The sequence below is a fragment of the Panulirus ornatus genome, chromosome 28, assembly GCF_036320965.1.
Source record: "Panulirus ornatus isolate Po-2019 chromosome 28, ASM3632096v1, whole genome shotgun sequence".
NCBI classification, from domain to species: domain Eukaryota; kingdom Metazoa; phylum Arthropoda; class Malacostraca; order Decapoda; family Palinuridae; genus Panulirus; species Panulirus ornatus.
In genome coordinates, this window is record NC_092251.1 from 16,942,531 (window position 1) to 16,959,471 (window position 16,941).

Below are 16,941 nucleotides of genomic sequence, written 5' to 3' on the forward strand. Positions count from 1 at the left end.
GGGCTATAGATAGAGTTGTGCGGAGGAAGGTGGATGTGTTGGAAATGAGATGTTCGAAGACAATATGCAGTGTGAGGTGGTTTGATCGAGTAATTAATAAAAGGTTAAGAGAGATGTGTGGTAATAAAAAGAGTGGTTGAGAGAGCAGAAAAGGGTGTTTTGAAATGGTTTGGTCACATGGAGAGAATGAGTGAGGAAAAATTGACAAAGAAGATATATGTGTCAGAGGTGGAGAGAACGAGAAGTGGGAGACCAAATTGGAGGTGGAAAGATGGAGTGAAAAAGATTTTGAGTGATACCCAGTTTTGCTTTCCGAGATAATGTCCTCGATTTCCACACATTCTTCAACGCTCCCAGAACTTTCACCCCCTCCCCCACCCTATGATTCACTTACGCTTCCATGGTTCCATCCGCTGCCAAATCCACTACCAGATATCTGAAACACTTCACTTCCTCCAGTTTTTCTCCATTCAAACTTACCTCCCAGTAGACTTTACCCTCAACCCTACTGTACCTAATAACCTTGCTCTTATTCACATTTACTCTCAGCTTTCTTCTTTCACACACTTTTCCAAACTCAGTCACCAGCTTCTGCAGTTTCTCACATGAATCAGCCACCAGTGCTGTATCATCAGTGAACAACTGACTCACTTCCCAAGCTCTTTCATCCACAACAGACTGCATACTTGCCCCTCTTTCCAAAACTCTCAAGCTCTTTCATCCACAAGAGACTGCATACTTGCCCCTCTTTCCAAAACTCTTGCATTCACCTCCCTAACAACCCCATCCATAAACAAATTAAACAACCATGGAGACATCACAAACCCCTGCGGGAAACCTACATTCACTGAGAACCATGCACTTTCCTCTCTTCCTACATGTAAGCATGCCTTACATCCTCGATAAAAACTTTTCACTGCTTCTAACAACTTGCCTCCCACACCATATATTCTTAATACCTTCCACAGAGCATCTCTATCAACTCTATCATATGCCTTCTCCAGATCCATAAATGCTACATACAAACCCATTTGCTTGTCTAAGTATTTCTCACATACATTCTTCAAAGCAAACACCTGATCCACACATCCTCTACCACTTCTTAAACCACACTGCTCTTCCCCAATCTGGTGCTCTGTACATGCCTTCACCCTCTGAATCAATACCCTCTCATATAATTTCCCTGGAATACTAAAAAAAAACTTATACCTCTGTAATTTGAGCACTCACTTTTATCCCCTTTGCCTTTGTAGAATGGCACTATGCAAGCACTGCGCCAATCCTCAGGCACCTCACCATGAGTCATACATACATTAAATATCCTTACCAACCAGTCAACAATACAGTCACCCCCTTTTTTTATAGATTCCACTGCAATACCATCCAAACCCGCCGCCTTGCCAGCTTTCATCTTCCGTAAAGCTTTTACTACCTCTTCTCTGATTACCAAATCATTTTCCCTAACCCTCTCGCTTTGCACACCACCTCAACCAAAACACCCTATATCTGCCACTCTATCATCAAACACATTCAACAAACCTTCAAAATACTCACTCCATCTCCTTCTCACATCACCACTAGTTGTTATCACCTCTCCATTAGCCCCCTTCACTGAAGTTCCCATTTGTTAACTTGTCTTATGCACTTTATTTACCCCCTTACAAAACATATTTTCATTCTCCCTAAAATTTAATGATACTCTCTCACCCCAACTCTCATTTGCCCTCTTTTTCACCTCTTGCACCCTTCTCTTGACCTTCTGCCTCTTTCTTTTATACATCTCCCACTCATTTGCATTATTTCCCTGCAAAAATCATCCAAATGCCTCTCTCTTCTCTTTCACTAATACTCTTACTTCTTCATCCCACCACTCACTACCCTTTCTAATCAGCCCAACTCCCACGTTTCTCATGCCACAAGCATCTTTTGCGCAAGCTATCACTGTTTCCCTAAATACATCCCATTCCTCCCCCACACCCTTTACCTCCTTTGTTCTCACCTTTTTCCGTTCTGTATTCAGTCTCTCCAGGCACTTCCTCACACAAGTCTCCTTCCCAAGCTCACTTACTCTCACCACTCTTTTCACCCCAACATTCTCTCTTTTTTTCTGAAAACCTCTACAAATCTTCACCTTCACCTCCACAAGATAATGATCAGACATCCCTCCAGTTGCACCTCTCAGCACACTAACATCCAAAAGTCTCTCTTTCATGCGCCTATCAATTAACACGTAATCCAATAACGCTCTCTAGCCATCTCTCCTACTTACATCCATATACTTATGAATATCTCTCTTTTTAAACCAGGTATTCCCAATCACCAGTCCTTTTTCAGCACATAAATCTACAAGCTCTTCACCATTTCCATTTACAACACTGAACACCCCATGTACACCAATTATTCCCTCAACTGCCACATTACTCACCTTTGCATTCAAATCACCCATCACTATAACCCGGTCTCGTGCATCAAAACTACTAACACACTCACTCAGCTGCTCCCAAAACACTTGCCTCTCACACTCACTCAGCTGCTTCCAAAACACTTGCCTCTCATGATCTTTCTTCTCATGCCCAGGTGCATATGCACCAATAATTACCTATCTCTCTCCATCCACTTTCAGTTTTACCCATATCAATCTTGAGTTTGCTTTCTTTAAAAATAAAATAAAAGAATAATAAATAATAAATTTTATAAATCTTAAATTCATGACATATAAATAAAAATAAAATGTAGGGCCCAATATTCTTTACTGTAAAAAAAAGGCATTCATGTTTCCTTTTACTTAAGACTGCAGTTTTTAACACTTGTACTAACATTACATACCATATCTAGGTTTGTATTTACCACAAATGGTACACATTTCATCGGTTGAAAAATACTAAGATACAGAACCTATGATTACTACATATATATCGACATTAGATTGCTAAATTAGCCAAAGACTCTACCAAATTATACATGAGTGAAATCATAACTGCTAAAAGAATTTCCTCACCATGGTTTCTTCCATTTTCAACTAAAAGCGTACAGAGATTGATGACCATGCCATAATCCAAGGTAATGGATGGGTGTTCCACAAGGATGCAAGAGTACATATTGAGAGCTGCATCAACATTTTTGTTCTTGATATACGCCACAACAATGCTTGCCATTGTTTCACAGCTTGGTTTCACCCCAACAGCTTTTGCTGTCTGTCAAGATAAAACTATAAGTGAGTGCAACTGACCAAAATAAAAAAGAGAATCCTACCAAACTTTTTTAGCAAATCCATTACTACTCATTTTCACCAGGTAGGTTAATTAGATTCTGTTGGCATTGTTAAGTAGTAGACCTTAAAGTTTACCAAAAACTTCTTGGCATGTAAAAGAAACACACACACACACACACACACACATATACATATTGAAAAGGATCATAATTTTGCGCATGATCAAGTATATTCTTAAGAGTCCAAGGGGAAATGAAACACGATAAGTTCCCAAGTGCATTTTCGAATAATAATCACATCATCAGGGGAGACACAAGAGAGAAATATAACAGTCAGTTGATATACGAAGAGCGTAGCTAGGACATCATATGGTAAAAGGACAATCGCATGTTTACCATGTGGAGTCCTAGCTATGTCTCTTCGTTGTATATCAACTGGCTGTTATACTTCTCTCTTGTGTCTCCCCTAATGATGTGATTATTCCACAAAAGTGCACTTGGGAACTTATTGTGTTTCATTTTCCCCACGGACTCTTTTATTTATATTCATTTTATCATACTTTGTTGGTCTCCCGCGTTAGCGAGGTAGTGCAAGGAAACAGATGAAAGAATGGCCCAACCCACCCACATACTCATGTATATACATACACGTCCACACATGCACATATACATACCTATACATCTCAACGTATAAATATATATATATATACACACATAGATATATACATATATACACATGTACATAATTCATACTGTCTACCCTTATTCATTCCCGTCACCACACATAAAATGACAGCCCCTACCCCTGTATGTGCGCGAGGTAGCGCTAGGAAAAGACAACAAAGGCCACATTCGTTCACACTCAGTCTCTACCTGTAATGTATAATGCACCGAAACCACAGCTCCCTTTCCACATCCAAGCCCCACAAAACTTACCATGGTTTACCCCATACGCTTCACATGCCCTGGTTCAATCCATTGACAGCAAGTCCACCCCGGCATAACACATCATTCTAATTCACTCTATTCCTTGCACACTTTTCACCCTCCTGTATGTTCAGGCCCCAATCACTCAAAATCTTTTTCACTCCATCTTTCCACCTCCAATTTGGTCTCCTACTTCTCCTCGTTCCCTCCACCTCAGACACATATATCCTCTTTGTCAATCTTTCCTCACTCATTCTCTCCATGTGACCAAACCATTTCAAAACACCTTCTGCTCTCTCAATCATACTCTTTTTATTACCACACATCTCTCCTACCCTTTCATTACTTACTCAATCAAACCATGCAGCACCACATATTGTCCTCAAACATCTCATTTCCAACACATCCACCCTCCTCTGCACAACGCTATCTACAGCCCATGCCTCGCAACCATACAACATTGTTGGAACCACCATTCCTTCAAACATACCCAGTTTTGCTTTCCAAGATAACATTCTCGACTTCCACACATTTTTCAATGCTCCCTGAACTTTCACCCCCTCCCCCACCCTATGATTCACTTCTGATTCCATGGTTCCATCCGCTGCCAAATCCACTCCCAGATTTCTAAAACACTTCACTTCCTCCAGTTTTTCTCCATTCAAACTTACCTCCCAACTGACTTCTCTCTCAACCCTACTGTACCTAATAACCTTGCTCTTATTCACATTTACTCTCAGCTTTCTTCTTTCACAGACTTTACCAAACTCAGTCACCAGCTTCTGCAGTTTTTCACCCGAATCAGCCATGGGCGCTGTATCATCAGTGAACAACTACAGACTCACTTCCCAAGCTCTTTCATTCACAACAGACTGCATACTTGCCCCTCTTTCCAAAACCCTTGCATTCACCTCCTTAGCAATCCCATCCATATACAAACTAAACAACCATGGAGACATCAGGCACCCCTGCCGCAAACCGACATTCACTGAGAACCAATATATATATATATATTTTCCCAGGGGATAGGGAAGAAAGAATACTTCCCATGCATTCCCCCGTGTGTTGCAGAAGGAGACTAAATGGGACGGGAGCTGGGGGCTAGACACCCTCCCCTCCTTGTATTTTAACTTTCTAAAAGGGGAAACAAAGGAGTCACGCAGGGAGTGCTCATCCTCCTCGAAGGCTCAGATTGGGGTGTTTAAATGTGTGTGGATGTAACCAAGATGAGAAAAAAGGAGACATAGGTAGCATGTTTGAGGAAAGGACCCTGAACGTTTTGGCTCTGAGTGAAACAAAGCTCAAGGGTAAAGGGGAAGAGTGGTTTCGGAATGTTTTGGGAGTAAAGTCAGGGGTTGGTGAGAGGACAAGAGCAAGGGAAGGAGTAGCACTACTCCTGAAACAGGAGTGGTGGGAGTATATGACAGAGTGTAAGAAAGTAAACTCTAGATTGATATGGGTAACTGAGTGAGTGTGTTAGTAGTTTTGATGCATGAGATTGGATTATAGCGATGGGAGATTTGAATGCAAAGGTGAGTAATAAGGCAGTTGAAGGAATAATTGGTGTACATGGGGTGTTCAGTGTTGTAAATGGAAATGGTGAGGAGCTTGTAGATTTGTGTACTGAAAAAGAAATGATGATTGGGAATACCTGGTTTAAAAAGAGAGATATATATAGGTATACGTATGTAAGTAGGAGAGATGGCCAGAGAGCACTATTGGATTACGAGTTAATTGATAGGTGCATGAAAGAGAGACTTTTCAATGTTAATGTGCTGAGATGCAACTGGAGGGATGTCTGATCATTATCTTGTGGAGGTGAAAGTGAAGATTTGCAGAGGTTTTCAAAAAAGAAGAGAAAACGTTGAGGTGAGGAGAGTGGTGAGCTTGGGAAGGAGACTTGTGTGAGGAAGTACCAAGAGAGGCTGAGTGGAGAATGGAAAAAGGAGAGAGCAAAGGACGTAAGGGGAGTGGGGGAGGAATGGGATGTATTTAGGGAAGCAGTGACGGCTTGCGCAGAAGATGCTTGTGGCAGGAGAAGTGTAGGGGGTGGGCAGATCAGAAAGGGTAGTGAGTGGTGGGATAAAGAAGTAAGATTATTAGTGAACGAGAAGAGAGAAGCATTTGGATGAGTTTTGTAGGGTAATAGTGCAAACGACTGGGAGATGTGAAAAAAAAAAAGAGGCAGGAGGTCAAGAGAAAGCTGCAAGAGGTGAAAAAAAGGGCAAATGAGAGTTGGGGTCAGAGAGTATCATTAAATTTTAGAGAGAATAAAAAAGATGTTTAGGAAGGAGGTAAATAAAAAGTGTAAGACAAGAGAACAAATGGGAACATCAGTGAAGGGGGATAATGTAGAGGTAATAACAAGTAGTGGTGATGTGAGAAGGAGATGGAGTAAGTATTCTGAGGGCTTGTTGAATATGTTAGATGATAGAGTGGAAGATATAGGATATTTTGGTCAAGGAGGTGTGCAAAGTGACAGGGTTAGGGAGAATCATTTGGTAAACAGAGAAGAGGTAGTGAAAGCTTTGCAGAAGATGAAAGAAGGCAAGACAGCAGGTTTGGATGGTCCTGCAGTGGAACTTATTAAAAAAGGGGGTGACTGTGTTGTTGATTGGTTGGTAAGGACATCTAATGTATGTAGGGCTCACAGTGAGGTGCCTGAGGATTGGTGGAATGCATGCATAGTGCCATTGTACAAAGGCAAAGGAGATAAAGGTGAGTGTTCAAATTACAGAGGTACAAGTTTGTTGAGCATCAGATTGGGGAAGAGCAGTGCAGTTTCAGAAGTGGTAGAGGATGTGTGGATCAGACGTTTGCTTTGAAGAATGTATGAATCTGGAGAAGGCATATGATAGAGTTGATAAAGATGCTCTGTGGAAGGTGTTAAGAATACATGGTGTAGGAGGCAAGTTGCTAGAAGCAGTGAAAGGTTTTTATCGAGGATGTAAGGCATGTGTACGAGTAGGAAGAGAGGAAAAAGACTAGTTCTCAGTGAATGTCAGTTTGAAGCATGGGTACGTGATGTCTCTATGGTTGTTTAATTTCTTCATGGATGGGGTTGTTAGGGAGGTGAATGCAAGACTTTTGGAGAGAGAGGCAAGTATGCAGTCTGTTGCGGATGAAAGGGCTTGGGAATTAAGTCAGCTGTTGTTCACTGATGATACAGTGCTGGTGGCTGATTTGGGTGAGAAACTGCAGAAGCTAGTGACTGAGTTTGGTAAAGTATGTGAAAGAAGAAAGCTGAGAGAAAATGTGAATAAGAGCAAGGTTATTAGGTACAGTAGGGTTGAGGGACAAGACAACTGGGAGATAAGTTTGAATGGAGAAAAACTGGAGGAAGTGAAGTGTTTTAGATATGTGGGCGTGGATTTGGCAGTGGATGGAAAAATGGAAGCGGAAGTGAGTCACAGGGTGGGGGAGGGGGCGAAAGTTCTGGGAGCGTTGAAAAAGGTGTGGAAGGTGAGAACATTATCTCTGAAAGCAAAAATGGGTATATTTGAAGTAATAGTGGTTCCAATAATGTTATATGGTTGCGAGGTGTGGGCTATAGATAGAGTGGTGCGGAGGAGGGGGGATTTGTTGGAAATGAGATGTTTGAGGACAATATGTGGTTTGAGGTGGTTTGATTGAGTAAGTAATGAAAGGGTAAGAGAGATGCATGGTAATAAAAAGAGTGTGGTTGAGAGAGCAGAAGAGGATGTATTGAAATGGTTTGGTCATATCTATAGCCCATGCCTCACAACAATATAACATTGTTGGAACTGCTATTCCTTCAAACATACCCATCTTTCCAAGATAATATTCTCACCATCCAAACATTCTTCAATGCTCCCAGAACCTTCGCCTCCTCCCCCACCCTGTGACTCACTTTCACTTCCATGGTTCCATCTGCCGCTAAATTCACTCCCACATATCCAAAACACTTCACTTCCTCCAGTTTTTCGGCATTCAAACTTTCTTCCCAATTGACTTGTCCCTCAACCCTACCATACCCAATAACCTTTCTCTTATTGAAATTTACTCAGCTTTCTTCTTTCACTCAGTCACCAGCTTCTGCAGTTTCTCACCCGAATCAGCCACCAATGCTGTATTATCAGCGAACAATAGCTAACTCACTTCCCAAGCCCTCTCATCCACAATAGACTGAATACTTGCCCCTCTTTCCAAAACTCTTCCATTCACCTCCCTAACAACCCTATCCATTAAACAACCCAATCCAATTAAACAACCATGGAGATATCACGCACCCCTGCCAAAAAGCGACATTCACTGGGAACCAATATCTTTCCTTTCTTCCTACACTTACACATGCCTTACATCCTCAATAAAAACTTTTCAATGCCTCTAGCAACTTCCCTCCCACACCATATACTTTTAATACCTTCCACAGAGCATCTCTATCAACTCTACCATATGCCTTGTCCAGATCTATAAATGCTACATACAAATCCATTTGTTTTTCTAAGTATTTCTCACATACATTCTTCTGAGCAAACAAACTGATCCACAAATCGTCTACCACTTCTGAAACCACACTGCCCTTCCCTAATCTGATGCTCTGTATATGCCTTCACCCTCTCAATCAATACGCTCCCATATAATTTCCCAAAAATATTCAACAAACTTTTTTTTTTTTTTTTTTTTTTTTTTATACTTTGTCGCTGTCTCCCGCGTTTGCGAGGTAGCGCAAGGAAACAGACGAAAGAAATGGCCCAACCCCCCCCCCCATACACATGTACATACACACGTCCACACACGCAAATATACATACCTACACAGCTTTCCATGGTTTACCCCAGACGCTTCACATGCCTTGCTTCAATCCACTGACAGCACGTCAACCCCTGTATACCACATGACTCCAATTCACTCTATTTCTTGCCCTCCTTTCACCCTCCTGCATGTTCAGGCCCCGATCACACAAAATCTTTTTCACTCCATCTTTCCACCTCCAATTTGGTCTCCCTCTTCTCCTCGTTCCCTCCACCTCCGACACATATATCCTCTTGGTCAATCTCTCCTCACTCATTCTCTCCATGTGCCCAAACCATTTCAAAACACCCTCTTCTGCTCTCTCAACCACGCTCTTTTTATTTCCACACATCTCTCTTACCCTTACGTTACTTACTCGATCAAACCACCTCACACCACACATTGTCCTCAAACATCTCATTTCCAGCACATCCATCCTCCTGCGCACATCTCTATCCATAGCCCACGCCTCGCAACCATACAACATTGTTGGAACCACTATTCCCTCAAACATACCCATTTTTGCTTTCCGAGATAATGTTCTCGACTTCCACACATTTTTCAAGGCTCCCAAAATTTTCGCCCCCTCCCCCACCCTATGATCCACTTCCGCTTCCATGGTTCCATCCGCTGACAGATCCACTCCCAGATATCTAAAACACTTCACTTCCTCCAGTTTTTCTCCATTCAAACTCACCTCCCATTTGACTTGACCCTCACCCCTACTGTACCTAATAACCTTGCTCTTATTCACATTTACTCTCAACTTTCTTCTTCCACACACTTTACCAAACTCAGTCACCAGCTTCTGCAGTTTCTCACATGAATCAGCCACCAGCGCTGTATCATCAGCGAACAACAACTGACTCACTTCCCAAGCTCTCTCATCCCCAACAGACTTCATACTTGCCCCTCTTTCCAGGACTCTTGCATTTACCTCCCTTACAACCCCATCCATAAACAAATTAAACAACCATGGAGACATCACACATCCCTGCCGCAAACCTACATTCACTGAGAACCAATCACTTTCCTCTCTTCCTACACGTACACATGCCTTACATCCTCGATAAAAACTTTTCACTGCTTCTAACAACTTGCCTCCCACACCATAATACCATAATACCTTCCACAGAGCATCTCTATCAACTCTATCATATGCCTTCTCCAGATCCATAAATGCTACATACAAATCCATTTGCTTTTCTAAGTATTTCTCACATACATTCTTCAAAGCAAACACCTGATCCACACATCCTCTACCACTTCTGAAACCGCACTGCTCTTCCCCAATCTGATGCTCTGTACATGCCTTCACCCTCTCAATCAATACCCTCCCATATAATTTACCAGGAATACTCAACAAACTTATACCTCTGTAATTTGAGCACTCACTCTTATCCCCTTTGCCTTTGTACAATGGCACTATGCACGCATTCCGCCAATCCTCCGGCACCTCACCATGAGTCATACATACATTAAATAACCTTACCAACCAGTCAACAATACAGTCACCCCCTTTTTTAATAAATTCCACTGCAATACCATCCAAACCTGCTGCCTTGCCGGCTTTCATCTTCCGCAAAGCTTTTACTACCTCTTCTCTGTTTACCAAATCATTTTCCCTAACCCTCTCACTTTGCACACCACCTCGACCAAAACACCCTATATCTGCCACTCTGTCATCAGACACATTCAACAAACCTTCAAAATACTCATTCCATCTCCTTCTCACATCACCGCTACTTGTTATCACCTCCCCATTTACGCCCTTCACTGAAGTTCCCATTTGCTCCCTTGTCTTACGCACCCTATTTACCTCCTTCCAGAACATCTTTTTATTCTCCCTAAAATTTACTGATAGTCTCTCACCCCAACTCTCATTTGCCCTTTTTTTCACCTCTTGCACCTTTCTCTTGACCTCCTGTCTCTTTCTTTTATACTTCTCCCACTCAATTGCATTTTTTCCCTGCAAAAATCGTCCAAATGCCTCTCTCTTCTCTTTCACTAATACTCTTACTTCTTCATCCCACCACTCACTACCCTTTCTAAACAGCCCACCTCCCACTCTTCTCATGCCACAAGCATCTTTTGCGCAATCCATCACTGATTCCCTAAATACATCCCATTCCTCCCCCACTCCCCTTACTTCCATTGTTCTCACCTTTTTCCATTCTGTACACAGTCTCTCCTGGTACTTCCCCACACAGGTCTCCTTCCCAAGCTCACTTACTCTCACCACCTTCTTCACCCCAACATTCACTCCTCTTTTCTGAAAACCCATACTAATCTTCACCTTAGCCTCCACAAGATAATGATCAGACATCCCTCCAGTAGCACCTCTCAGCACATTAACATCCAAAAGTCTCTCTTTCGCACGCCTGTCAATTAACACGTAATCCAATAACGCTCTCTGGCCATCTCTCCTACTTACATAAGTATACTTATGTATATCTCGCTTTTTAAACCAACTTTTTAAACAAACTTATACCACTGTAATGTGAACACTCACCTTTATCCCCTTTGCCTTTGTACAATGGCACTATGCATGCATTCTGCCAATCCTCAAGTACTTCACCATGAGCCATACATATATTGAATATCCTCACCAACCCATCAACAACACAGTCACCCCTTTTTTAAAAAATTCCACAGCAATACCATCCAAACCCGCCATCTTGCCGGCTTTCATCTTCCACAAAGCTTTCACTACCTCTTCTCTGTTTATCAAACCATTCTGCTGACCCTTCTCAATTTGCACACCACCTCGACCAAAACACCCTATATTAGCCACTCTATCATCTAACACATTCAACTGGGAACTAATTACTTTCCTTTCTTCCTACTCATACATATTCCTTACATCATCAATAAAAACTTTTCACTGCTTCTAGCAATTTGCCTCCCACACCATATACTCTTAATGGCTTCTTCACAGCATCTCTATCAACTCTATCATATGCCTTCTCCAGATTCATAAATGCCACATATAAATCCATCTGTTTTTCTAAGTATTTCTCACATACATTATTCAAAGCAAAACACCTGATCCACACATCCTCTACCACTTCTAAACTACACTGCCCTTCCCCAATCTGATGCTCTGTACATGCCTTTACCCTCTCAATCGATACCCTCCCATATAATTTCCCAGGAATACTCAACAAACTTATACCTCTGTATTTTGAACACTCACCTTTATCCCCCTTGCCTTTGTTCAATGGCACTATGCATGCATTCTGCCAATCCTCAGGCACTTCACCATGAACCAACAACAACACAGTCACACCCCTTATTAATAAATTCCACTGCAATACCATCCAAACCCTGCTGCCTTGCCAGCTTTCATCTTCTGCAAAGTTTTCACTACCTATTCTCTGTTTACCAAATCATTCTCTCAACCAAAACATCCCATATCTGCCACTCTATCATCAAACACATTCAACAAACCTTCAAAATACTCATTCCATCTCCTTCTCACTTTACCACTATTTGTTATTACCTCCCCATCACCCCCTTTCACCATTTGTTATCTTACATACTTTATTTACTTTCTTCCAGAACATTTTTTATTCTTCCTAAAATTTAATGATACTCTCACACACCAACTCTCATTTGCCCTCTTTTTCACCTCTTGCACCTTTCCCTTGACCTCTTGCCTCTTCCTTTTATACATCTCCCAGTCATTCCCACTACTTCCCTGCAAAAATCATTGAAGCGCCTCTCTCTCTTTCACTAACAATCTTACTTCTTCATCTCACCAGTCACTAACCTTTCTAATCTATCTGCCCACCTCCCAATTTTCTCATGCCACAAGCATCTTTTGCGCAAATCATCACTCCTTCGCTAAGTACATCCCATTCCTCCCCCACTCCCCTAAAGTCATTTGCTCTCACCTTTTTCTATTCTGCACTCAATCTCACACAAGTCTCCTCTCCAAGCTCACTTACTCTCACCACTCTCTTCAACCCAATATTCTCTCTTTTTTCTGAAAACCTCAACAAATCTTCACCTTCGCCTCCACAAGATATTTATCAGACATTCCTCCAGCTGCCCGTAAAGAAGTCTCTCTTTCACGTGCCTATCAATTAACACATAATCTCCAACTTAAATATGTATACTTATGTATATCTCTTTTTAAACCAGGTATTCCAAATCACCAGTCCTTTTTCACCACACAACTCTGCAAGCTCTTCACCATTTCCAGTTACAACACTGAACACCCCATGTACACCAATTTTACCCTCAACTGCCATGTTACTTACCTTTGCATTCAAATCACCCATATCTATAACATGGTCTCGTGCATCAAAGCTGCTAACACACTCACTCAGCTGCTCCCAAAACATTTGCCTCTCATGATCTTTCTTCTCATGATCAGGTACATAGGTACCAATAACCACCCATCTCTCTCCATCCACTTTCAGTTTTACCCATATCAATCCAGAGTTTACTTTCTTACACACTAACACATACTCCCACAACTTCTGCTGCAGGAGTAGTGCTACTCCTTCCTTTACTCTTGTCCTCTCACCAATCCCTGACATTACTCCCATGACATTTCCAAACCACTCTTCCCCTTTACCCTTGAGCTTCGTTTCACTAAGAGCCAAAGCATCCCAGTATCTTTCCTCAAACATACTACCTATCTCTCCTTTTGCCTCATCTTGGTTACATATATAGTGCTTTCAACAATGTTATAGGGTTGCGAGGCATGTGTTATAGATAGGGTTGTGCCATTTTATATGTGGTGGAGTGTATGCGGGTATGGATGAAGGTAGCAAGTATGGATATGTACATGTGTAAATATGTATCTGTCCGTGTATGTATGTATGTATACGATGAAAGTTATAGGTATGCATATGCGCGTGTGTGGGCGTTTATGTATATGTAAGTGTTTGTGGGTATGTCTGTTTCCTGCGCTAACTTCCTAATGCGGTAGACAGCGACAAAGTAAAATAAATAAATATAAATAATAATTTTTCTTTTCACTACTATACTTTGACGCTGTCTCCTGCGTTGGCGAGGTAGTGCAAGTAAACAGACGAAAGAATGGCCCATCCTGCCCAAATACATACATACATATATATATGTTTTTATCGAGGATGTAAGGCATGTGTACGTGTAGGAAGAGAGGAAAGTGATTGGTTCTCAGTGAATGTAGGTTTGCGGCAGGGGTGTGTGATGTCTCCATGGTTGTTTAATTTGTTTATGGATGGGGTTGTTAGGGAGGTAAATGCAAGAGTTTTGGAAAGAGGGGCAAGTATGAAGTCTGTTGGGGATGAGAGAGCTTGGGAAGTGAGTCACTTGTTGTTTGCTGATGATACAGCACTGGTGGCTGATTCATGTGAGGAACTGCAGAAGCTGGTGACTGAGTTTGGTAAAGTGTGTGAAAGAAGAAAGTTAAGAGTAAATGTGAATAAGAGCAAGGTTATTAGGTACAGTAGGGTTAAGGGTCAAGTCAATTGGGAGGTAAGTTTGAATGGAGAAAAACTGGAGGAAGTAAAGTGTTTTAGATATCTGGGAGTGCATCTGGCAGCGGATGGAACCATGGAAGCAGAAGTGGATCATAGGGTGGGGGAGGGGGCGAAAATTCTGGGAGCCTTGAAGAATGTTTGGAAGTCGAGAACATTATCTCGGAAAGCAAAAATGGGTATGTTTGAAGGAATAGTGGTTCCAACAATGTTGTATGGTTGCGAGGCGTGGGCTATGGATAGAGTTGTGCGCAGGAGGATGGATGTGCTGGAAATGAGATGTTTGAGGACAATGTGTGGTGTGAGGTGGTTTGATCGAGTAAGTAATGTAAGGATAAGAGAGATGTGTGGAAATAAAAAGAGCGTGGTTGAGAGAGCAGAAGAGAGTGTTTTGAAATGGTTTGGGCACATGGAGAGTGAGTGAGGAAAGATTGACCAAGAGGATATATGTGTCGGAGGTGGAGGGAACGAGGAGAAGTGGGAGACCAAATTGGAGGTGGAAAGATGGAGTGAAAAAGATTTTGTGTGATCGGGGCCTGAACATGCAGGAGGGTGAAAGGAGGGCAAGGAATAGAGTGAATTGGATCGATGTGGTATACCGGGGTTGACGTGCTGTCAGTGGATTGAATCAGGGCATGTGAAGTGTCTGGGGTAAACCATGGAAAGCTGTGTAGGTATGTATATATGCGTGTGTGGACGTATGTATATACATGTGTATGGGGGTGGGTTGGGCCATTTCTTTCGTCTGTTTCCTTGCGCTACCTCGCAAACGCGGGAGACAGCGACAAAAAAGAAAAAAAAAATATATAGGGGATAGGGATAGGGGAGAAAGAATACTTCCCACGTATTCCCTGCGTGTCGTAGGAGGCGACTAAAAGGGAAGGGAGCGGGGGGCTGGAAATCCTCCCCTCTCTTTTTTTTTTTTTCTTTTTTCCAAAGGAAGGAACAGAGAAGGGGGCTCGATAAGGATGTTTCCTCAGAGGCCCAGTCCTCTGTTCTTAATGCTACCTCGCAGACGCGGGAAATGGCGACATAGTATGAAAGAAAAAAGAAAAAAAAAAAAAAATATATATATATATATATATATATATATATATATATATATATATATACATGTCCACACACGTACATATACACACCTATACATTTCAACATATACATATATATACATATGAACAAAGTGTATAGGAATGCACACCTTCATAGAACATACAAACCTCCAACAGCCACAATCGAACCTGGGACCCCTGTGCAACAGGTGGGAATGCTACTGCTAGGCTATGGGCCTGGCTAATAGGAAACAATCATTCGAATACTATGTACTTGAATACCCTTCATCTCACGTTGGTGAGCAACGGGGTCTACACTAGTCATTTCCCAACAAGTGCACATAGCCAGCAGACAGCATTTCATCAAACCTAACTGTACAATGTGGAGGTATATGAATATGAACAAAGTGCATAGGAATGCGCACCTTCATAGAACATACAAACCTCCAACAGCCAGGATAGAACCTAGGACCCCTCTGCAACAGGCGGGAATGCTACTGCTAGGCTATGAGCCTGGCTAATAGGAAATAACTATTGAAATACTATGTACTCGAATATCCTTCGTCTTACGTTGGTGAGCAACAGGGTCTACACCGGTCATTTCCCAACAGGCACACATAGCCAGCAGATAGCATTTTATCAAACCTAACTGAGCAATGCAGAGGTATATGAATACAAAGTGCATAGGAACGTGCACCTTCATAGAACATACAAACCTCCAACAGCCAGGATCGGTAGCATTCCCACCAGTTGCACAGGGGTACCGGGTTCAATCCTGGCTGTTGGAGGTTTGTATGTTCTATGAAGGTGCACATTACTATGCACTTTGTTCATATTCATATACCTCCACGCTGCACAGTTAGGTTTGGTAAAATGATATCTGCTGTCTATGTGTGCCTGTTGGGAAATGACCAGTGTAGACCCTGTTGCTCATCAATGTGAGCCGAAGGGTATTCGAGTACATAGTATTCGAAGTTATTTCCTATCAACTAGGCCCATAGCCTAGCGGTAACATTCTCGCCTGTTGCACAGGGGAACTGGGTTCGATCCTGGATGTTGGAGGTTTGTATGTTCTTTGAAGGTTCGCGTTCCTATGCACTTTGTTTGTATTCATATACCTCTGCATTGTACAGTTAGGTTTGGTAAAATGCTATCTGCTGGCTATGTGCACTTGTTGGGAAATGACCAGTGTATACCCCGTTGCTCTCCAACGTGAGATGAAGGGTATTCGAGTACATAGTATTCGAATAATTATTTCCTATTAGCCAGGCCCATAGCCTAGCGGCAGCATTCCAGCCCGTTGCACAAGGGTCCTGGGTTCAATCCTGGCTGTTGGAGGTTTGCATGTTCTATGAAGGTGCACGTTCCTATGCACTTTGTTCGTATTCATATACCTCCGCATTTTACAGTTAGGTTCGGTAAAATGCTATCTGCTGGCTATATGCGCCTGTTGGGAAATGATCGGTGTAGACCCCGTTGCTCACCAATGTGAGACGAAGAGCATTCAAGTACATAGTATTCGAATA

The 16,941-nt window shown here is 42.2% G+C and overlaps 1 protein-coding gene across 2 annotated transcripts in view; it reads right to left on the reverse strand.

Moving 5' to 3' along the window:
- LOC139757871 (leucine-rich PPR motif-containing protein, mitochondrial-like) overlaps positions 1-16,941 on the reverse strand; it is a 147,777-nt gene that overhangs the window by 101,805 nt on the left and 29,031 nt on the right. For both annotated transcript variants that reach the window (XM_071678792.1, XM_071678791.1), the window contains exon 3: positions 2,999-3,276. In XM_071678792.1, the coding sequence (XP_071534893.1) occupies positions 2,999-3,155 (157 nt within the window). In that variant the 5' untranslated portion in view covers positions 3,156-3,276. The remainder of the gene's footprint in view (positions 1-2,998; positions 3,277-16,941) is intronic.